This window comes from Elgaria multicarinata, chromosome 3 (genome assembly GCF_023053635.1).
Source record: "Elgaria multicarinata webbii isolate HBS135686 ecotype San Diego chromosome 3, rElgMul1.1.pri, whole genome shotgun sequence".
Classification (NCBI taxonomy): domain Eukaryota; kingdom Metazoa; phylum Chordata; class Lepidosauria; order Squamata; family Anguidae; genus Elgaria; species Elgaria multicarinata.
The window spans coordinates 53142542-53165557 of NC_086173.1; the positions used below are offsets into that span (position 1 = coordinate 53142542).

Consider the following 23016-nt stretch of genomic DNA (forward strand, 5'->3'; position numbering starts at 1 on the left):
CTGTATCCCTGGCCACTAAAAGCCAGCCTGAATAGAAATGTCTTGCACCTCTTTCAGAAGATGCACAGGTGTGGGCTTTGGTGAGTCTCCAGGGGAAGAGAACTCCAAAATTAAGGGACTGAGAGCATCTCTCTCTGCATCCTGACTTGGTTGGCACATAGCTTGAATGCTTAAGAGAACATTCCTGGTCAGTCATATAGATTGTGATAGAGGAGTAGGGGTAGAGGTAGTTGCTTACATATGCAGGGCCCACTTTGCCATCAACAGCACCAATTTAAGCCTGTGGTTTTCATTCTTGTTGAGGATCTGTCAGCCCCTGCTGCTCCCTTGCCTGCCTGAGCTACAGAAAGGCCAACTGCAGGACTACTGCAGGCAGCATGTTCTATACCAACCCAAGAAGTGATCTTAAGGCTGCTCTTTGCCAAAGGCTCCTTTGTGTGTGTGGGTGGGTGGGCATGCGTGTGTATGTGTGATGGTAGGGGAATGGGATAGCTGGGGCTTTTCTGGCATTTTCAGCTAAACTGCTAAGCTAAAATCACAGAGAAACTTTGATGCAGACATGCTGCCCCTTTATTTTCTGATTTGTCTATCCGACCAACAAAGATGCTAGATAATAGTCTATTGCAGCAAAACAAAACAACCCCAAAGTTTAATGTGGAATATTAAAAGTACAAAATTTATTTTGGCATAGGTTTTCATTTGCTAGAATCTTAGTCCATGAAAGCTTACGCCATAATAAATGTGTTACACTTTCAGGGGCCACAAGATTCTTTAGTGTGTGTGTGTGTGTGTGTGTGTGTGTGTGTGTGTGTGAATAACAAACACAGCACTTAAGTTATAGGTACTCAGGGGAGCTAGGATAGCCTCATCTGTTGATAAACACATGTTTACCAACAGGGAAATGTGAAAGTGAAGGAACTGATGCGAAGTTGTTTGACCTGCATCTTTAGCTGCAGTGCCCTCATCGGGCACAAGAGGGAAAGAGAGCCATACTCCTACAATGTTTTGCTAGGAGGAAGGGTTATGGAAAGTCTTGTACCTCTACTGGCAACAATATGTGACTTGCAGGTGTCTTGGACTAATAGAGGATGGTCTGCTAATCAGTATTTCTCTACTTATTTTCCAATGGAATAACACAGCAATAGCTGTTTGAAGAAAAGGCTTCTTGTTTCTCTTTCTTTCCTGACACCATTTTGGGAGCAGCTTTTTGGTGAGATTCATGGTGCTTCCAGATGGAGGGCTCCTAACACGACCAATCCGAAGGCATTCTGCAGCAATTCCATCTTTTTTTTAAATGGATTTTCTGTGGGAAGAGGAGTGGTGGGGAAATATAGAAGGGTTACAAGTTGACGATGATGACATCTGGACCCCCTGTAAAATTCTTTGAATTAAATAATAAAAAAAACTCACCTGGAAGCATCTTAAATCTCATAGCATTCTTCACCTGTAATGAAGTAGAATCCTGAATATTCCTACAATACAAATTGAGGAAACAAATGTGAATTGCCAACAATAATTTATCAGTGTGACTCTTGATATGAAGCAGTCTACCCTGAGGAGAGACAGGTAATTGCTTGAGGAGGTGGGAGTCCCACACAATCCTCTCTTCATAGCATTTATATGGCGGAGATTCAGATGGCTCAGAACTGCACAGCAGCCACTTACATGCTGACGGTACGACATTTATAACTATGTAAGGAGGCGATTATCTGCAGACACCAACCACGTGATTAGGCCTTGAGTTACCACCCCTCTGCTTCCTTGGATTTCCAAGCAGCTGTGGAGGAGTGGTAAATGCTGAGCTTCGCTATGCGATTTGAGGCTGCAAATCCCTACACAATTATTGTTGCCATATAGTAAGCATAAGCAGCTGCTGCATAGCTCCTGCTCGTCTGAAGCCCTATCCTGTGTAAGGCTTCATTGGGTCTCTAGGCGGAGTTCCAATCTACACTCTTCCCCGATCAGTGCAAGATAGGTGGTGGCAGGCCCCATCTTCTTAGTCATCATGATACAAGGGATAAGTGGGGACAACCGTGACTATTTGTAGGGATTTTATTTTTTTGGTATGTTTGCCCTTTTAATCTGTTTACCTCCAGATGTGAGATGTAAGCAAGTGGTGCCTGCTTAGAAAACTGCCTTTGTTTGGTGTTGGTTACCTTTGTAAAGGCTTGAATATTATTTTAGGGAGGTCTGGTCTAATTGTGACTAAATTTGAGATCCCTTGGTTTATTGTGGCCTCTTCAGTGGGGCTCTGACATATTGTTAAATGAGCATATGAGATTGGTCAGGGATTGGATAGTGACCTCGATTCTTGGTTCTCCCCTTCCAGAGCCTTTCCTCTCTATGATGCTGGTGGTGACAGAAATGAATTTCTCCCTAGATCTGCAGGTACAGTAATTTATGACTTTGGGGCATAGGTTTCATGCAGTCCCCCTGTGCTTAACAGATGTTTAACTTTTCCTCTTAGCCTCTGGCTTGGCTTCTCATGGTTTGCTGCACTTTTTGTTTGTAGAACTCCAGTTTCTTGGATGAAAGCTGGCAACTTCCGGTAAGAAGTTTTAGTCCCGCCCCCCCCCCCCCCCCCCGCAATGCCTCCTGTTGCATGATCAATGCTTCTCTCCCATCTTCTTGTTTATAAACATTTTCGTGCCCGATGCAAAAGGCTTAATGGCTCCTCTGCTCTGGAGCTTTATATTTTTCTAAATGTCTCACAGACATGGAGATTGGAGACAGGGAAATAGTGCACTTCTTCTGTTAACTGGTTTCTTGAGTAAACCTCTTCACTGTCCTGTTTATAAATGTATACAGTGCTTTATAGTCTTGTATCCATCCCCACCAAAAATATGTCTGTGTAACTTGAGCATGTGTCTCTTCGATGCAAATCCGAACCTCTCTCCATTGACCACCCTGCCTTCTGTTCTTAGACACTTGTAGAATTTTTAATAGCTATCTTTTGAACATCAGCTATGTTTAAATGTTAGAGGGCTCTGGTTTCAGCTGGCTCATAGAAATAGGCTGCCAGTTTGCTTAAATCCATGCTAACTGAATTTAATTGGTTTGTGTAGTCCTCTGTAAACATGTTTGTAGACTTTGGTGGGGAGAAAGGCGCTGTGGTATGTGACTTGAAGTACTCTCACACTGTCAACATCGGCTTCAGGTTGGCTCAGCATGAGGCTGGCCTGTGGCTGATGTTTTGCTGTGTATATTCAGTAAAGCAGGGGTGCAGAAACTCAGGCTCAGCCCCAAATCTTGCCTTCCTGGGGCCACAATCCTGGGCTCCCCAGATGGCAATACCCCCTTCCCCAGACCTTCCTCTGACCAACAATCGTTTGGTGGTTTCCTGGCTTTTGTGTAGTTTTTAATTCATTCTAAAAGGCTGAAAATGTCTGTCCTAAGGCTGAGTTGCTGGCAGTAAGAGCTATAAGATGAAATATTATATTTCATCTTATAGCTGGTATTTTTTGGAATTTGGCCTCATCAGCTTTTACCTTCGGCCCTACCCACCACTGGAATGCAGCCCCTGAGAGCTTCTCTGAAATGGAACCTGCTCCTCAGGCTGAAAGAGGTTCTACACCCCTGCAGTAAAGACATGCTAAGATTGCAGTTGGGTTGTTCCTCTACCTCTGTACTCTGATAGGTTGCTCTGCAGAGGATATCTGGGAGTGGTTCGGCCTAGAATCCTCAAGCCCCTCAACACAGCATTATGGCAATGTTTCATCCTGTTATTGCTGCTGCTGTCTGTGCTGTCTGTCTTTTGCGGCTAAATGGAGAACTCTAGACTTCAGGGCCTTCCGCAGCCTTCCTTTATAGTGGATGAAAGTAAATGCCCTAATGGAAGCAAAATGCCCCATCTTTGCCAAGGCTCTGCATGGTGAAGGAGGATTTCTTCAAACTTGCTGGAGACCACACTGATGAATACTGCTTTCCAGGTGTGCCTAACCTACGAAACTGTCCCCTGCAGGGAGCTGGGAATGGTGCTCAGGTAAGAGACCTGACCGTCCTTTATGTTACTTTGCTCTCCCTTCTGTACCAAAGTCCTTTCCTTTAAAAAGTCCAGTGTATGGATCTCTGAAGCAAATTTTAAGGGGTCCAGTAAGAAATGGTCATTAAAAATGTTTGTTAACCTGATTCCATTTTGCATCATGTATTCTGCTTCTGAAAGGAAGCAGGTGTAAAGGGGGGAAATGTTAGCAGAAGTCTCTCCATTTTTAACAGGAAACTGTAAAGTCGCCATCAAATTGCAGGCAAAATGTCATGTATGTGAAAATATCTCCTTGTGTGCATCCTTGCATCTGTCTTATCTAATATAAACAAGAGCTCCGGCTCCAGTATTCCTGTGTCAAAGTTAACTTTTTGTAACTTACTGTAAGGCCAACGGTATTGTGTATAGAACAGAGAGAATTGTTTAGCATAATTAGCTATGCCCCAGTGTTATGTTCTGATTGGTTAATGCTGCTACTGGGCCCTGCCCCTTGCAGGCTCAAATGCTCTGTTGAATTCCCAATGTCTTTTGTCTGATTGCTCCCTTTGAAGAGACCAGGCCTTGATTACTAATCAATAAAGCGCTTTTGAACCCTCTGTCACTGGAATGGTGGAGTCGTGCTTAAGGGCTGTTTGGATTTCGTCCTTGGGTGAAAAGAACATTGATCTAACAATCTTGGGGGAGCTACAATGAACGGTGCCCTTTCTCTGGAAGTCCTGTTCATCCTGTCTGACTTCTGAATTTCACCAGGCATTGCCTGCATACTTTCAGGTAGAAGTATCTAAAAAGAGCCAGTGTGTTGGAACAATTGGATGTAGACTGCGGAGACCTGAGTTCAGATACCTATTCAGCTCCAAAGCTTAATGTATGAGCTTGGACCAGTCATTGGGCAGTATCCTATTCAATGTCACCGTTAACATAAGTTATGTTCTACTCGTGTAAGCAACCTCTAGCACAATGTCGATATCGTTTGCTAGTGCTACAGGTTCTGTCGTACCAGCATATAGTATTGGGATCGTACTGCTTGTGCAAGCACAAAATAATGTACGTTACTTACTGGAAGAGTCAAATAGGATACTATCCATTTTACTCACCTTGATCTAACTCACAGCATTGTTGTGAGGATAAAGTGAGTCGGGGAGAGAACAATGTATTCGTCCCAGAGCTCCTTAGAGGAAAGACAAGTTAAAAATGTAATTGTAAAGCTGCTTTAAAAACAAAAACAAAAGCTGTTATCAGGGTGTTGAGTTCTGCATCCAGTAGCAAATTCTGTGTTTGTACCAAATTGCATAATATGCCCAGTTCTGGTTGTACAGTATATGCCATAAGAGGAGCAGTTTCTCAATCCATAATGTGTGCTTGTGCCAGCAATAAAGATTAGTGCGGAATTCAACTTATTGCTGTGCAACATGCAATCCTCAGGCTATACATGGCCTTTACAGCTCCTCTGAAAGCGGTTTGTAAGCACCCAGGAATCCCAAGGTTGCAAACAGAATCTTGAAAATAGAAAAGCTCCAAAATAAGGAAGCAAGGCAAAAAAAGAAGAGAGCTTCAAACATGTTTTCATTATTTTTGAGGAGCCAATACATGATCATCATCATCATCATCAACAACAACAACATTTGAGGCTAAGGATTTTATAATAAGGCTGTCACCAAAGAATGGTAATCTGTCTGACAGTTTTGGCACCCGCCATGTGTGTGCAATTATTGTGATGGCACATGACAGATGTGTAAAATAGCTGGACCTCTCGAGTGTGTGACGGGTTTCCATGGTGGCACTGGGTGCTGGACAAGCAACCTACCCCCAGGATTAAGTGCCACAAAGAACCCTTTTCGCCCTTGGAATTTTGCTGCAGTTAAGTGCAAGAGAGGTGATGCCTATAGTAGGGTAAACATTTTCATCATCTGTATATGAGCCCCTAGTGCAGGAGTGGACAACTAGTTCTGATGGCTATGTGCTGTCTCCAGTATCAGAGGCAATAAGCCTATATATACCAGTTGCTGGGGAACATGGCTGGTAGAGTGCTGTTGCACCCTGTCCTGCTTGTGGTTTCCTGATTGACAGCTGGTTGGCCCCTTTGTGAACAGAGTGCTGGACTAGATGGGCCCTTGGTCTATCCAGCAGGGCTGTTCTTATGTTAATGTCCCTGGCAGGCTCCACCTGAACCTTCCCTGCCTGGCGGGATCTGCACTTTCAAAGGCCTTCCCTGCCTAGGCAGGGAGGAGGCAGTCCGTCCCCACCTGAGCAGCTAAGGGATGCTTTGAGTTGTAGTCCAACGCATAGAGAGCACGCTAAGTTGGGGAAGGCTGGGCTGAAAGCACTGGATACAGCAACATTGCTGAAACTAAGCATGCCCTAGTCTGCCCAGTGCCAGGATGGGAGACATCCTGGGAATTGTTATATTCCACTATGGAAGAAAGCCAGAGTATAAATGAGAGAGAGAGAGAGAGAGAGAGAGAGAGAGATCACCCAAGATGTGTAGGCAACCACTCTCACAAGTGTCTTAACACATGGAGTTCCTTCATTAACAGTGTGGCATTGCAAGCTGGCTACCCACATGGCTGTTTGCACATATGAAGCAGCCAAGCTGAGCTTGGCAGCAAGCCAGTGGTGTGTGTATGTGTGTGGTGACTATCTGGCATATGGCTGGCTGGCAGACAGAACATGCTGAGATAACTGCTTTAGACTTCTAGCTCTGGTGTGATTGTCCTGAAAATCTCCCTCCTTTTCTCCTTTGCTCCTTTTAAGGAGTCAGGGCATGGGTGGCTGTTGAAAGATCAGGTCCAGGAGCCAAGCAGGCATGCAGAATAAGGTGACATCTTAGTCCAGGCAAGACAGAACAAGGGGGATCAACGGTGTATGGGGCAGTGGGGCAGTAGGTGGATTAGCTGAAAACAATAGGCAGGAGGGGAAAGGGACACAGTTCAGAGCAGAATGGGAAATTGGAATGCCAGCCAGGAGCAAAGGAAGCCTGGAGGTGGGGGAAGATAATTGATTGAGGTAAAGGAAGATGAGAAACAATCAGGAATTGTATTGCAGGGAGTGGGGTGGGGAGATAGTTTCAGAAAGAAACATGGAGGAGCGAAATAGCAGCAGCAGTCACTGGCTTGTTGCAAAGGGGAAAAGAAAGGGGAAAATCTGGATAGAATGGTCATCCAGGGCCTGGTTATACTTGACCAGTGAAGATATGTTGACTGTGAATAGATTAGCATGATTTTAAGAGGTTCTCAGGGTTTTTTTAAACTTTGTTTTTATTAAAAAATAATTTTATTTCTCTTCTGGTTACATAAGTCAAAAAATAAGTCATTCATTTACATTCAATTCCAATTTCTGCTTGGTTTTAGTATTAATAATTTACTTGCTTAATATATCTAATTTCATTACTCTTAACTCTTAATCCCTAGATCACCCATTTACAGATCAAGTTTTCTTTCAGACTTGTCGGAAAGGAAGCCTCATTCCTTAGATCTGTGCTGTATATGCCGATGTAGGAATTCCCCCACGTTGTGCTGTACTTATAAATTCAATGAATTTCCTCTTTACACTTGTCTTCATTTAATTGCCCTTGTGCTATCCTTAACTTTTGTGCCACTTTCTCTAGCAGAGCAATCTGCCATAGTCTCTGGTACCAGTTTTTGATATGACATTCTTTCCAATTTTTGGCTATCGACAATATATTCCGTGCTTAGCATTAATTCCTTGCTTAGCAGATTAATGTCTGATCATATATATAAATTTACCAAAGCTAAGTGAGGAGATGGATGAACCCATTGTTCCAGTATCAAACTAGTGTCTTGAAACACTGATATACCAACATTATTTAGCTTAGGGCACTCCCGCATATACATTCCTGTGCCTGAGCACCCCCTCCGAGACTCCAGGGATGCCCCTGGGCTCATTATTGATCATTTCCTTGGTGTGAGATACCATCTGTGGGTCAATTTTAACTTTAATTCCCTGTTTTTGATCAATATTGTTTTGAGTGGATACCTATCCCACAATGCATTCCATTTCCCCCCTCTATATGATTCCAAGATCGGTTTCCCACACCGTCCAGAGCGGGTCACTTATGCCTGTTTCTGGAGCTATTATCCACTTATATAAATTAGATGTCAAGCCCTTTGTTATTCCTATGGTTTTTTTTAATCCTGCCCCTTCTCCAAGGCGCTTGGGAGACGGTACATGATTCTTCTCCATCCCACATTTTATTCTCAAAACAAACCCATGAGGTAGATTAGCCTGAGAGAGGATGAGTGGCCTAAGATGGCTCTTTATGCTTCATGGCTGAGGGGCTGACCTAGTCATTGTGCACAGTGTGGGCAATATAGAGCTCTGACATCAGCTAGAAAAGCAAGAAAGGGATTGGGAGGGATTTTGAGTGGAGAAGCATCATGGGGAAAAGTGGGGGTCAACACTTTCTCTACATGCAGGTTACCTGCTCGAAATTACCCCCCTCTCCTGCCCCATCATGATTTAAAAAACAGCATTTTGGACCCTCTTGGGAAGGAGCTGCAATTTGGAATGAGAAATAGTGGGCGAAAAAAGGGTTAAGCACTTCCTTCCCTATATTGCTTCTCTGCTTAACATTATGACATTTCTATCCTGTCCTTCTGCCAGAGAGCTCAGGGTGGTGTACAGGGTTTATATAGATCCTCACAATACTCCTGTGAGGTATGTTAGGCTGAGAGATCATGACTGGTTGAAGCTTTCCCAGTGAGCTTTATGGCTGAGTGGGGATTTGGATCCAGGACTCCATGGCTAAAGCCCAACAGACTAATCACTACACCACATTGGCTGCCTAGTCTCTCTCATTTCATGTCATATGTAGTTAGTCTCTAGGGCCTTGTATCTGGTTTCTCCAGTATATGTCCAACAGTCTGGCCCTACTGGCCTCCACTGCGGATTTGGTTGCCAACCCTGCCCTGCAGAAATCTTTTATTTGTTACATTTATATCCAACTTTTTGTCAAGGAGCCCAAGATGTGGTACATGATCCTCCTCTTCTCCATTTTATCCTCCCAACAACCCTGTAAGGTAGGTTATGCTGAGAGTCAGTGACAGACTCAAAGTTACTCAGTCCAGTGGGTACTAGAACAAAGGTCTCCTCAATCCTAGTCCAACACTCTCACTACTACATGATGCTCTTTTCTAGCATAGATATAATTTGTCAAGGCACTCAAGTTTGGGATGGTTTTGTCTCCTACTGAACAACCTGTATTGTTGGTTTCTGAGGAGATCACTTGCTCTCTTCTCTTGCGTACACGAATTGTGACAAAAACCATTACTGTTTTCCTACTAGTGTTTTGAAAAGAGAAGAAGAAGAAAGCAAAGCACAGGCATTTACTATTTATTTCCTTCCCTCCTTGACTCAAGAGTGTGGAAACTCAATTCTTCAGAAAGAGCCCTTCTGTTGTTGTTTTTCTCCAATCTCAGATACTTGGATGGGCGGATTTTCATCATAGACGTCCTTCCACAGAGTCAGGCAGAGGTGGATGAGGTGGTGCTGGTTGGAGATGTCATCGATGAGATAAATGGATTTTCGCTGAGGAACGCATGCAATGGACAGGTGTGGAAGGGAGCATTGTGAACTCTGGGGAGTGGGGTGGTACGTTGTCTGCTACTTTGAGATCCTGAAAATGAGACGAGATGGCTGCACAGTGTTGCTATGGGAACCATGCAGAACAAAAGCTCTGGTGTTTGACCTGGAGATCATGATGAAGAATCAAGGGTGTGGGAGGGATACTGAAAGATTGGGAAGGAAAATGTGTTGTGATGCATTAATCCCCACCCCCACCCCCGCTTTTTAAAAAATTTACAGAGGTTTTCTCTGCAGGAATAAATAGAATAATAATTATTTAAAATTTCAGAAACTTAAATTGATGATATTAATAGTGGATTTGCTTTAAAGTGTTTAGTTGTGAGAAATGTGGGGATAATACAGAGGCATAGCACCACTACTGGGGGGCACCTATGTGTTTGCTTGCAACTTTGTCAGACTGTGGGATGGTTCTATGCCAGAGCTGGTGGGAGAGCTGCAGCTTAATTAAAAACAAAGCAACCAATCGTACCCGTTTCTTGCTATTTGTGGCAGAACTATAGAGTTTGAACAGCTGAATATTTCAGGATTTGGGCATATTTTGGGATTCAAAGAAAATGCTTACTGTACTGGCTTGTATATCTGTACAGTGAAGTTGAACAAATCATGGGGTTTACTCAACTCTTTGTGGGTGGTGGGGAAGTGTATATTTGTCTCAGGGGCGTGAACGCATTCCACACTACAGTATTTTGTTGCAGGTCCTGTGGATGCTATATAAATAATAGCAATGCCTTGCTATTCCTCTGATTTCCAAAGCACTAGATATATATTCAAGCATGAATAAGTGAGCAAGCTACAGTTGCATCATCCTTCTTGATAATACACTTATTATGGGCCAGTTCACATGACACAACACTCCATTGTGGGTTAATGAACCCTTGGGTTGTGGTGTGTGCTGGCCACCATTGTGTATATGCAACCCACAATCGGGCACTGACATGTTTTGTAGACCTAGCCAGCGGGGTTATTTGAGAGCTAAACAACCCTTGCATATCCCATGGTCTGTTGCAGGGTTATGTGAGAGTTGTTTAGTCCTCAAATAACCTCTGCTGGCTAGGTCCACATGACACAAAAGCCTCTGATCAGATGCATATTCATAATGGCAGCCGGCACACACTGCACCTCCTTGAGGGTTAATCAACCCACAATGGGCTACCATGTTGTCTGAACCCTGTCTCTGGCTGGATAGAGATCAAAAAGAATTAGGGTCTGGTAAGTGAAGCTAGAAGTTCCTTGCCAACGATCATTCTGTCTATTTTACTTCAGGCCGGGACAGTGCTACAGAAGCTGAAGGGCAAGCCACTGAGCTTCCGCCTCATCCGGTGGAAATGGCACGATGGGGGGATGTACAAGCCGCTGCTGCCCTACCTGAAAGTTCTCCGGGAGAAAATCCCCAGCTTCCAGCTCCAGCATGAGCACAAACACAAAGAAGAGAATGAGGACCGGAGCTTGCAGGGGGGCAGGTAGGGGAGTCGAACGGAAGCAAAACAGTTGCAGGCTTCAGTGTTTGGCAAACTGTAACAATAAAGGTGGTGCACTTGAAACAACTCTGAACGCAGCCTGTAATTGAGGTCGGAATGTTAAAGTTCTAGGGCGGTTCTCCTTGGACTTCCACCTGTTGCAGGCCGGTCGCTGGGGGGCTTATGAGAAAAAGACAACACACCCAATGATACGGGGCTGTGTGGCATCTATGAGATGGCACACACAGTTCCTACAAGCCACATGAGGCAGGAAGGGTCCTGCAGGTAAAAGCATACGTCAGAAAAGGGAAAAGGCTGTGGAATGTTGTATCATTGTTTTCTTTCAGAACTCTCCAAACTGGACGAGGAGAGGAAGAAGGGAAAGACGCAAAAGCTTAAATGAAGTTTGTGAAGTGAGAGGAAGCATTTTCCAAGGTCAAGCCAGATTAGCAATTCCACCTCAGTTGTGATGTACAGAGCTTGTTCTTCTGGCACAAACTGCTTACGCAATGACAGTGGGCATTAAGGAGATCTTTCTGCAAACATAGGGCCAATTAAGACGTAATGTTTTGTAGTCCAGTATGGTTAGACACACATCTCTTGTGAATGGTGCCAGAATGTTAGAACAACCGTTGATCCTCATCATATACCCAGGAGAGTGGGACCCCCATCTTTTTCTATTCCTCAATTGCATCTATGTTATGGAGAAAAGCAGCCATGTAAATGTGCGTCTAAAGTTGCTTTTGATAGCGCGTAATACTCCAGCAAAGTTCTTGTGCAAAGGCAAATGGTTTTGGTGTGCAGCATCTTGGCATGTAAATGAAAGAGCTGTTTACAGACTTCTTTGACTAATTGTTTTGACCATTTTCTCCTCAGGCTGCTGTACAATCTACGGTTCTTAGGCCAGGTCAATGTAGGAAAGGTGAGACTGATAGATAAAAGTGGATTTGGAGAGCTGAAAGAGGATTGTCTAGGTTTTTGTTATTGCTTTATCTCTTTATTTTTGTTACATCTTTCTGATTCTGTCTATTTTCAGTATGGAGGCAAAGAGGTGTTAGACCTAGGCATACCTATGGTTGTAGAAAAACATTTACCACCACAGGTAAGTTTCTGGCTGTGACTTTTCAAAACCTGGGGATTAACATAGGAGCAGAGCCACTGTTGCTGGATGCATTTCCACTCTTGTAAATATCTGGTTTTCCCTTAACCTTCACTGTTTTACAATCCTTAGCCAATTCTTCATTAGCAATTGCTAGAACAGACATTAATCTGAGTTATGAGTCTGGTTGAGATAGGAAACTGCTACAAGTGTTGGTAAGCTGGGCGGTCTTCCTACTGCAACTACAGTAGCAGTGAATGTTTGTGCCAAATTGAAGCTGGGTGAATTTTGATGAGTGGGCACCCTTCTGCTGCCTGGCAACCAAAAGCCCTGAGATCGATATGTTTGGATTGGGATATATACAGAAAATTATTGAGCTTCTCCAGTCAAGAACGCAAGAGGATAGACAGCTCTTAACTATTTTGTACCCATACCCTGTGGCAGGGAAAAATAAAGAATCTGCTTGAAACTGAAGAAGTAACTTTTCCTCCTATGAGCAAATAACCTGAGTGACTAAGCAACAGTAATCTTTACAGAAGGGCAAGGAAGAGGATAGGAGCAAGAAGATGTTGCTCTGACAATACCAGTCACTAAAATGTGTGATGACTCTCAGGAAATAAAAAAGTGCACGATCTAAATGTATAAGCTGAGTTTGTGCAGTGTAATGGTGAATGTTCTGGTGGTTCTCTCAAGAGAAACAGCATTCCAAAATGATACTTACATTGTTAAATTCTTCCACAAGGTGACAGAGTTTAGGAGTTCTATTTCATAAGAGACATGCCATTTTATAGGAGATGTTAGGCAGTCAGTAAATCCAGTACCCATTGTAATTGCTCAGAGTACAAACTGGTTTTGCTGAGCATTCTCTCACCCCTCAAGCTCCCGTTATCCCTTCTCCATGATACATAAACCAAGTACACTCATCCCTTGTTTGCACATCATTGATAAGCCAGTATTTGTTTTGATTCTGGGTTACCACGAATGAGCGTGTGCTGGTGCACGCTGCTCCATTACTCTCATTTGACTCCTTTTGCCAGTGGGGACAGCAAAACAAGCCAAGGTCTCTGCGTCTATACTAGGAACTCTGGCAAGAAACCACAGTTGAAGTGTCCCTGGCTTGTTTAGCTTCTCCCACCGACAGGGAGAGCCAAGTGGGAGCAATCGAGCAGCATGCACTGACTTACTGTGATGTCCGAATGCAGCTGTTTCAGCTTGGGCAGAAAACATGAATAGTTAGATCTTTGGGCAATCAGTGCTCTATATTACAGTTTTGGTAAAGGAATGATGCCTCCTTTAAGCCTTTAGGACTTGAAGCATTGCTAGGTTACACATTTCTGTAGAAAGCACTTTGAAAACCTTCCATTCAACTTATTTGTTTATACCACCCAATAGCCAAAGCACTCTGGGCAGTTTACAAAAGATTCAAAGCTTTAAAAAAGCAATATAAAACATAATATCAAAACCATCACATACAAAAACATATTAATACAATTTAAACCAGCCTTCCCCCAACCTGGTGCCTTCTAGATGTTCTGGACTTCAGTTCCCATCAACTGTAGTCAGCATTGTCAATTGTCAAGAATGCTGGGAGTTGTAGTCTAGAACATCTGGAGGGCACTAGGTTGGGAAAGGATGAGATCAGAATATTCCTGATTAGAGGTATTTCTGTGAGATATGCAAATTCATACAAATCTGGGCATTTTACTCCTCTACCCTACTACTAAAATCATGTGCTTTTTCTCTTCCCTTTAATTGCCAGTTGTGACCAGGTCTAGTCCCGGCCTTTGAGTATAGGTCCCAGCTGCATTCCATTCCCAGCCCTGTTAGTTCTTTCCTCATGTTTTGGTTTATGATTAACACAGGTGTTGTGTCATAGGATTGGATAACAAAATCTTAGGGGAAAAAAGGAAAGGAACCTGTCGTGCAAGCACTGAGTCATTACTGACTCTTGGAGGGACGCCAGCTTTCAGTGACGTTTTCTTGGCAGGCCTTCTAGCGGGGTGGTTTGCCGTTGCCTTCCCCGCCCGTTATTACCTTTCCCCCAGCTAACTGAGTACTCATTTTACCGACCTCAGGAGGATGGAAGGCTGAGTCGACCAGAGCCGGCTGCCTGAAACCAGCTTCCGCTGGGATCGAACTCAGGCCATGGGGAGAGTTTCAGCTGCAGAACCTGCTGCTTTACCACTCTGCGCCACACAAGGCAATTAACAAAATCTTACATGATAGCAAATCCAATCACTAATTACAGTAGCAGAAAATCACATCAAATAACCCTTCTGTGAACGTTCACAAATACCTGAGTGCATGGTAGCCTTTGTTAAAAAAACCCCATAGAAGTATCAGAGACCACTAAGACAACCGTCTCTTTTGGGGAGGACAACACATGAACTACATGTCTCCCCAACCTTTTTTGCACCCCCTGCCACCCCCAAATTGCCACGGCTGTGCCACTGAATTTCATTGACATGCCACACACATGCATGCATGCATGATCGATCACTTTAATACAAGGCATGAGTGCATCTTCTTTAAATAGAAAATTGTGTTCCTCCAGGACTTCCAGGAGTGCATTTTTTGTTGTTGAAACAAGGCACACCCTGTGAAAAAGTGCCTTTTCCCCCACTGTTGGGGTGGTGGTGGTGGTGGTACAACCCAAAGTGGGTGAAAATTGTACCCTGGACCCTGCAAAGTTGCCCACCCATTGTAGCCTTTGATAGAAGAACTCCACCTTCTACAGGACATGAGTAGGAGAAAAAGCACACAGCCTAGATACCTGAAGCAGCAACCGTACTTCATTCAGGATGGCATGCACATTTGGGAGGTGTCCCCCCCCCATATCCTGCTCCTATATCATTGGTTATGGAATTATTCTGTTGAGTGCTAGACCTGAGTTCTAATCCCACTGTCTTCTAAATGGGGAGGGTGAGGAACCTGTGATCCTTCAGTTGAACTCCCACTCCCATTACAGTGTGAAAAGAATGCTGGATTAGATGGACCCTTAGTCTGATCCAGTATAGCTCTTATGTTCTTGTTTTCCTATCAACCCTGGCTAGCATCTTGAGAGACACTGGTTTCTTACTCCTGTACTAAGTGGATTGGGCTATATCCAATGTCTTACTCATGCAACAAGACTCTGCCTTGGTCTCCTTCCCTTGCATCCTCCAAGTCTGTTCCAGAGTGTCCCTCAAACCGCTGGAGCAGGTGGGGGCGCAGAGGGGAGGGGAAATCCCATTTTCTCAGAGATTTCCATTGTGCTGGTGAAGAAATGGCATTGGATACAGCCCATAACCCATCTACCCACCCACCCCATTTCCCCCTATTCTTACCAAATCATCAAACTCTCTTGTCTTTGGGGCTGTTTGCATTATTTCATCTTAAAGGTACAGAATGGTCACAGGAAATTATCATGGCATAAAATGACCACTATTGAGCACAGTGGTCCTGTTGAGATACTGTAGAAATGCTAACAAATCAAGATTGAGTCTATTAAGCAGACACAAGGACAGATAGTTTCTTCCTGCATATGGGGGATGATGAAACTCAAAAAAGGGGGGGATTTAATCAGAGAATCACCCCAATTGTGTTTAGAGTTAGACTTAAACTGTTTGAAAGTGATGTTTGTATTATATTATTCGTACATGAGTCTTGGCATTTAAATAGGGACAGAGCTAGGATTTTGGAATGACCACTATCGTAATGAAAACATACAACTTGTTTGTACAACTTGGCTGTCTCCTCTGACTAGCTTGTCTGGATGGCCAATAACCCACCTAATGTGAATTTTGGAGAAGTAGTTGAGATATTTTAAACTACGCCATAGCACTGACTCATGGTCACTATCCATGGTATTGTGCTGGGGGTTTCTTACCTACCCATGACAAGAGGATGTTGCTGCTACTACTATATCAGCAAAAGCCACCATGTTCAGATGCACTGTTGCAACATATTAAATTGTTACATAAGACAGATGGGGATTACTCAACTCCATGTCATCCTGAAGAGGAGCCTTTCTGTCATGAGGGAGTTCTGCGCAGCTCTAGCATATAGATGCTACCTATTTATATGATGGTTATTGATAGATATCATAAGCAGGACAGACGTGTTCCACTTGCCTCAGCCAAGAGGCAAACCACTCCAGTTGTTTTAGCTATGCATATTTTCAAGTGCTGGGTGTCAAGCCAACAAAAAGGAAATGATTGCTTTTGCCATGCCCTTTTTCAAACATGACCAAAATGCCACCTAGTAAATAACTTGATGAGGCAGTCACCCACCTTTTGCTCTATTCTCTCAACTCCTTTACTCATTGCCAGCTGCTCTCTCCTAAGGGAAGAAGAATGAGCAGGCATAATATGCGGCTGTGTTTTCCCAGTACCGGGGAAACCCAATCACTCTTCCAGTCTAGGCACTCAAGGGTGCTGTTGTTTCCCTGGATGGCTCATAAATAGCAGCTTGCATCTAGCAGAGGTGAAGCTGTATCTCATTTCCTTTAAATACATATTTTATTCAACCCAGCTGAGGGACTAATTGCAAGCCTGTGGGTACTATATGAAATAGAAACTTCATTTTAAAGCAGTAGGCCAGATGGGAATTCATCATTTTCTTTATTTTTTTGGGTTTGCATACATAATAAATCAAACTTCTACATTGTTACAATTTATAATAAGGCTATGCAAGGCAGTGCCATTAAGTAGCATCAGTACAAATTGGTGTTGATTTACACAACTAATTTTTGCAGTGCAAGATCTGAGAAAATGACTGGATTGGCAATTTTGTGATGGTTACACCGGATTTGTCAAGTTAAGTGATTTAGGATGCAATCCTCTGCAAGAGTCCTACAATTGCCAGCATGGCAGGCTGGATAATGCTGGGAGTTGTCAGACCTTTTTCTGTCTAAACGTGCAGAAGATCGTACCCTTAATTGAGGCTATCATCATGATTATTTCTATAATTAATCACACCAAACTTTAAGGAACCCCCACCCCCCACCCCAAAAAAAACTGAGGGGAAAAATTGAGACCATAGCAATTTTCTGTTGACTTTCTGACACAGCCATTTTGCCAGTCACTATTTCACTTACATAGTATCTTTTAAAAGTTTCAATGTATTTCCCCAGGTGGTTTTATTTGATGTCAAAGAAACAGAAGTCCTTGTCCAACAGAAAGTTTCTTCAAAGGTTAGAATTATTTTCTTTGTTTATTGTGCTTGTCATGACCATATTGAAGTAGTTCATACCTTCTCAAAAATATTTTATATTGCAGTTCACTGCACTGTTTCTATACAATGGGCAGAACATACCTAAAATGTGCATGGCCTATTGGAAAATATTGTTATGTGGTACGGGCTGTTACTTTATTACAGGTCTGCCTTATAAAATCAATGTTATTGCCATTGTCAGGTTTTGTTCCGTTACCCTTATACAGACATTTCCTGTGTGGGACGACGTCTGGACAGGAACCATCTCTTCGCCTTCTGCACTCTGTAAGTTTTTTTTTCCTAAAAAATGTACACATGGAGGGATTGTATCAGGATTTTATGTCTACCCCATAATTGTGTGTGTGGCAGCAGTACAGTATTTAGTGTAGGGGAATCCAGCAATTTATACAATCTTTACATGACTCAGCCAACCATCGTCAAACCAAGACATCTGCCTGATTTGTGATTAAAAAAAACCTTCCTTCCTAGGAAAGATACCCTGGGGTACACCTTGGGCTCTCTGTGGGAAAGCTCACCCTGATCTTACAGGAGTATCTCAGCTTGCCAATGAGTTACTAAGGTTCATTTTGCTTGGATATGACAAAGGATGAGACAGAATGAACAAAGAATTAAAATCCGTCACATCCACATTAGCATAAACATATTGGCTATGAAGTGTTGTCATCAGTACTTCATTTATATAGGTCTTCAGCAATACCTTCAGAACTCAGCACTTTTGACTGTCTTGTGTTTGAATCAAATTCTGAAGAAGAAAGTGAAGAAATCATCAAAAGAATTGGTAAGGATGTATGTGCTTTGGACTACAAGTTATTAAAAGTAGCAAGGCCACTGTATTTTCTTAACAAGGGGATATATCCAACTGTGTCCATCTGCCCTGGTGGAAAGGATTCCACTTTCTCTTTATAACCCCTCAAATTGCTCTAAAAGTTTGGGGCACCTTCCAGAGCAAGTTGGGGTAGGGCACCAAGAGTATTGAGAGGAAGCCCTTGTGCAAGGGGGACTCTGTTCACGTAATATTGGATGTTACCCTAAATATACTTCTTAGTACACATACAGGTAAGGTTTTTGAAGGATTACAACTATTATTCAGATGAGTCTTCCCACTAAATTCATTTATAGATGTCATATTGTTAAATGAGGACATGACTACTTAATGAAATAGGAAACTTACTAAGGCTACCAAGTGACCAATTAGAAACATAATATTGTCTTATTGTATTTGATACACTCGATCATTTCCAAAGTTGGGTGAACTTCAAGATCCATCAGCGAAATCGAAGACTTGGGGTAAATATCCTAAACATTCTTCTAAACATCTAATATTCAAAAGGTAGTCAAAAGGAGTAGGAGAATATGGTGTTTAAACAATGCTAATTGGCATGCACCCAGCATGAAACCATCCCATGGCTAGAGCAACTACTACCAAGTTGGAACTTCAGAGAGCATCATGTTTGAAGAGTAACAAGTCATTTGTTTCTTTAGCTGCTGGATTTAAACACACGGAATGGTTTGTCTGAGAATGTGATGCGCTGCTGCTGGGCGTCTGCCAATGACCTACTTTTAGAGCTCCACTGGCCTGCAAGGACCTGGTTTCAGTCAGTGGTACCCTGGCAGGCCAGCTCTTGGATTAAGAAGGCCCTGTAATGGATTATAATTCTGCACTGGAAATAGTGTTTTGAATGCGTCTTCTTGCTGAAGAGTCAAGTTTTTACTATTGTTTTTTCATATTTACAGACACTTCCAAAATTTGGAATAAAATCAAGCTGAAGCCATGGATTTGCATACTATTTGTATTAAACAAACAAACTTTCTACATTGAAAATGAGACAAGTTCAGTGTAATGAATCAAACAATTAAATAACTTATTGCATGGCAGAATAGTTCAATTTCAGTGTGTAGTGTGAATACTTTTGTATTAATCGGTTGAAGCAGTCAGACCTGAGAGAACCTGAACTTTGTTTATACTTTTGTGCTCCTTCCTCTCCAATAACTTTGTGTCTGCTGCCAAGAGCAATCACTAATAACCTGGATGAGGATCCCTTGCCATGAGGTACTGACATTGTTTTATGTCACCTCAAACTTAAAACTTTGGATAGTGAGCAGGGTATATTCCAAATAAAGCAAACACAAAAGCTAGTGTAAGAGAAGCAGAGAAACCTAAAAAGAAATGAGTTAAAAGCATCTGAAGAAGCCTAATTTGAAAAGAGTAAAGCGATAAGCTTAATTTTCAGTTGGTGCTTATGTCATCTAATTAGATTTTGAAACAGCAGGCTTGACTGTTTTTTAAGGAACTGTAGTAGTATTACCCAATTTCCACTCTCTCTAAATTATTCCACAAGCAGTCACTCTCTGGAACAAGCTATTCACCTACTTTAGATTACATAATTACTGCAAGCTGTTATTGCAATGGGGTTGTATATAAAGTAAAAAACAGGCTTAACTTGATTTGAGCAGGGGTAGTATAGCACAAGATAGAAATACTACTTTCCCCACAACAATGACAAGACTCGTGTGAATGTAAAACATTTAATTTAAAAATGTTGACACTACAATATATAAAATAGCTATTATAAATGCACATAGTGTATTCTATAGCTGCCAGGTTTACGTTTTTAGGAAACTGTAAGTTACACTGTGGTTAAGACTTGTAATTTTACCCTTCTGAAAGTCCACATTCTATCACAGTGATGTATGGTCAGACTTAACAGCCCCAATTGTTAAACACTTGGATCAAGTTATAACCAGTTTTATTGCAAAAGGACCCTGTACACATTTATATCAATTCTAGTACCTTACAATTTAAGCTACCCAACAAGTCATTAACATACAGAAACATGCATGAAAAGCAAGAAAGATCACCCATCCCTTCTGCATATTAGCAACTTGTCACTGCTGAGCAACAAGGCTCACATCACTGAGTTTTATGTGAACAGTCACTTTTAGCATTCATCCTGAGTGAAAGATGGAATGACTTAAGTACAAATGTAACATATTATAAACAATTTCATACAAAAAAAGTCACAAATTGAAACCAAAGTATTTTACAGAATTTACTACAAAACACCATAAAAACATCCTCCTCTTAAGCCCTCTCCCCCCGTATCCTACGAGCCAACTGGATGTCTTTGGGCATGATGGTGACTCTCTTGGCATGGATGGCACACAGGTTTGTGTCTTCAAAGAGACCCACCAGATATGCTTCACTAGCCTCCTATTTCAAAATAAGACAGAGACAGACACTGTTAGAAGCCATGAATCAACTGCCACTTGTAATCCCTTCTGTCCCAGCATTCAGTGCATATATTAACAGTAGCTCTTGAAGACAATCATACCTGCAGTGCACCAATGGCTGCACTTTGGAACCTCAAGTCTGTCTTAAAGTCTTGGGCAATCTCCCTTACCAGCCTCTGGAATGGAAGTTTGCGAATCAAAAGTTCTGTGGACTTTTGGTAACGACGAATTTCACGCAGTGCCACAGTACCAGGCCTAGAGAAGAATGAGAGGATTAATGCATTAAAGAATATAAACGACACTACAGCACACCACAATCTGACAGCTTCTTTTAATGACCAAATACAATCAGTTATCAGAGATGCACTACTGAACATAGAAAAATATGCTGCAGAACCTATGTGTCCGACTGGTTTATGACATGAACTGTCGTTGACATGAATTTTAAGCTATTGCCTATACAAGAATCATGTCAGAATAAACCAGTTGTATTACAACAGTACCACCACCCTACTAATCCCTTTATTCCACAAGTTGACTTGACTGGCAGGCCTTCTAAAATTCATTACATTTAATAAGACTTTTTAAATTACCTGTAGCGATGAGGTTTCTTGACTCCACCAGTAGAGGGAGCACTTTTCCGAGCAGCTTTCGTAGCCAGCTGTTTACGTGGAGCTTTGCCACCAGTGGATTTACGGGCAGTCTGCTTGGTACGGGCCATTTCCCCTTACTTTTCTAGGAGAAATAGAAATGATATATTAACATTACCTGCCTTTCCAAATATTCTCAACTGTGCAGTAGCCTAGGTATTTTCCCTGGTACTTCGACCCACATCTGTTTGTACTAACCTCCGTCCCCTTGGGAGAAACCATAGCGAAAGATGAGCAGTAGCAGATGTCAGCATCTTACCCCCTCTCCACGCGGGCAAGCAGCCAACTAAGGAATTCCCCCGCGGAATAGAAACAAGGAGTCACGCTCCCTCTGCCCACGCGCAGTAATAGACCGAAGCCAGGATTTCTTTGCTCTTCTTCACCCGCCCCCGCTAATTACGTTGCCATGGGTACAGCCATTAGATTCTCTTTCGCAACCACAGCGGAGAAGCCGCAACGAAGAGGCCTTTACCCTCTCCCAACGCTCCCCAAACAGCGACACACACCTTCCCCACCCCCGCACGCCATTTTGTCCTCCTACTCCAAGGCGAAACTCACCACTTTCAGGAACTGAGCCTTTGAAAACACTTCCGCTCTAAGCAGTCAGCCTATACGTCTTACTCCTTATCCAAAGGACCCGTAACTGTCCCCTCCCTAACGCGGGGACACTGTATTTATAGAGGGAGGGGACCTACAACGCCATGACCTCACAATATAGACACGCAGCGCGCAGAACCATTGGCGTCTGCCTACGCCGGCGCCGTGACGTCAACTGACACAAAGGCCTTTTCCCCGGATCTTGGGCATGATTGGATGAAAGCTCGACAGCCGATTGGTTGTTAAAGTAGCACACCGATTGGCTACCATGAGCTAAAGCAAACCAATTGGAATTGGAGCCAAGCTAGTGGCTCTGATTGGACGACAGAAAACATAGTTTGGATCCTACTTTTTGTTGCAAAGCTCCACAATGGAAAGTCAATGGGAAAGAAAAGCAGTCCGTTTTGAGTGTCCCAGACTCAATAGGGAGGGCAAATGGGGGAAACAGAGCCATAAAAAACGTGGGGACGTTAAGGACAGGGAAATAATACTGCGGGTAGGTGGGTTATAGTAGTATTTGATGGTCATCTGTCTACTGCGACATATTGTTTCATTTATTTTAACTTATTTTATTTAATATTTCCCTTTATTTATAAGCTAATAATTACTTCTTAAACAACACTACACAAACCATTGCTTAAAATATCATTTGTATAATATATTAAGATAATACTGACTATAATGAAAATATACCAAAGTTCATAAATTGATTTCCCCCCTTCTACCAGAATTCACCATTAAATACACTTTATAAAAATTAGTGGGTAAAATACAAATGTTTTATTAGAAAAATTATGAGTCTATTTTGTACACTAGCTGACTTGTGTGTTACAGCAATAAATAGCATAAATACCAATAATAATGTGTTACAGCAATAAATAGCATGGTGAACATTTACAAAGCATAACAAAATATGAAAAACACCTATCCTGCAAATACACATTTTAACTTGATTAGAAACTTATTGCAGGTTGTAGGATAAAGGCCTCACCCTGCAATCTGGTGTAAAACACTGAAAAGTATAGACTATTGCATATCATGTACAAAACTGTCAGTATTATTCCATAAACATATTTTATATATGAAATGCATTCCAAGTTAAAGTAAAAAAAGTTCCAATGAAATATAAATTATCTAAGCTCATGTACTCCTAATAAACTGATCATAAAATGGCTAATGATTACA

At 42.4% G+C, this 23016-nt stretch overlaps 2 protein-coding genes across 6 annotated transcripts in view; one reads left to right on the top strand and one right to left on the bottom strand.

Moving 5' to 3' along the window:
* Positions 1-19239, top strand: part of LOC134394671 (uncharacterized) — a 29614-nt gene extending 10375 nt beyond the window's left edge. For 2 of the 5 annotated variants that reach the window (XM_063120307.1, XM_063120311.1), the window contains exons 6-15: positions 2330-2388; positions 2513-2548; positions 3930-3982; positions 9418-9550; positions 10847-11043; positions 11917-12142; positions 17253-17312; positions 17560-17617; positions 18037-18131; positions 18836-19239. In XM_063120307.1, the coding sequence (XP_062976377.1) occupies positions 2330-2388; positions 2513-2548; positions 3930-3982; positions 9418-9550; positions 10847-11043; positions 11917-12142; positions 17253-17312; positions 17560-17617; positions 18037-18131; positions 18836-18997 (1079 nt within the window). In that variant the 3' untranslated portion in view covers positions 18998-19239. Of the gene's footprint in view, positions 1-2329; positions 2389-2512; positions 2549-3929; positions 3983-9417; positions 9551-10846; positions 11044-11916; positions 12143-17252; positions 17313-17534; positions 17618-18036 lie in introns of all 5 variants that reach the window. The other 3 variants (XM_063120310.1, XM_063120309.1, XM_063120308.1) reach the window with 3 other exon arrangements.
* Positions 19240-19865: 626 nt separating this feature from the next.
* Positions 19866-21900, bottom strand: LOC134394673 (histone H3.3A). Its single transcript, XM_063120313.1, has 4 exons — positions 21793-21900; positions 21178-21319; positions 20686-20839; positions 19866-20564 (listed from the first exon to the last, which is right to left on the bottom strand). The coding sequence occupies exons 2-4, from the start codon at positions 21303-21305 to the stop codon at positions 20436-20438; spliced, it is 411 nt and encodes a 136-aa protein (XP_062976383.1). The 5' UTR covers positions 21306-21319; positions 21793-21900; the 3' UTR covers positions 19866-20435.
* Positions 21901-23016: the final 1116 nt, after the last annotated feature.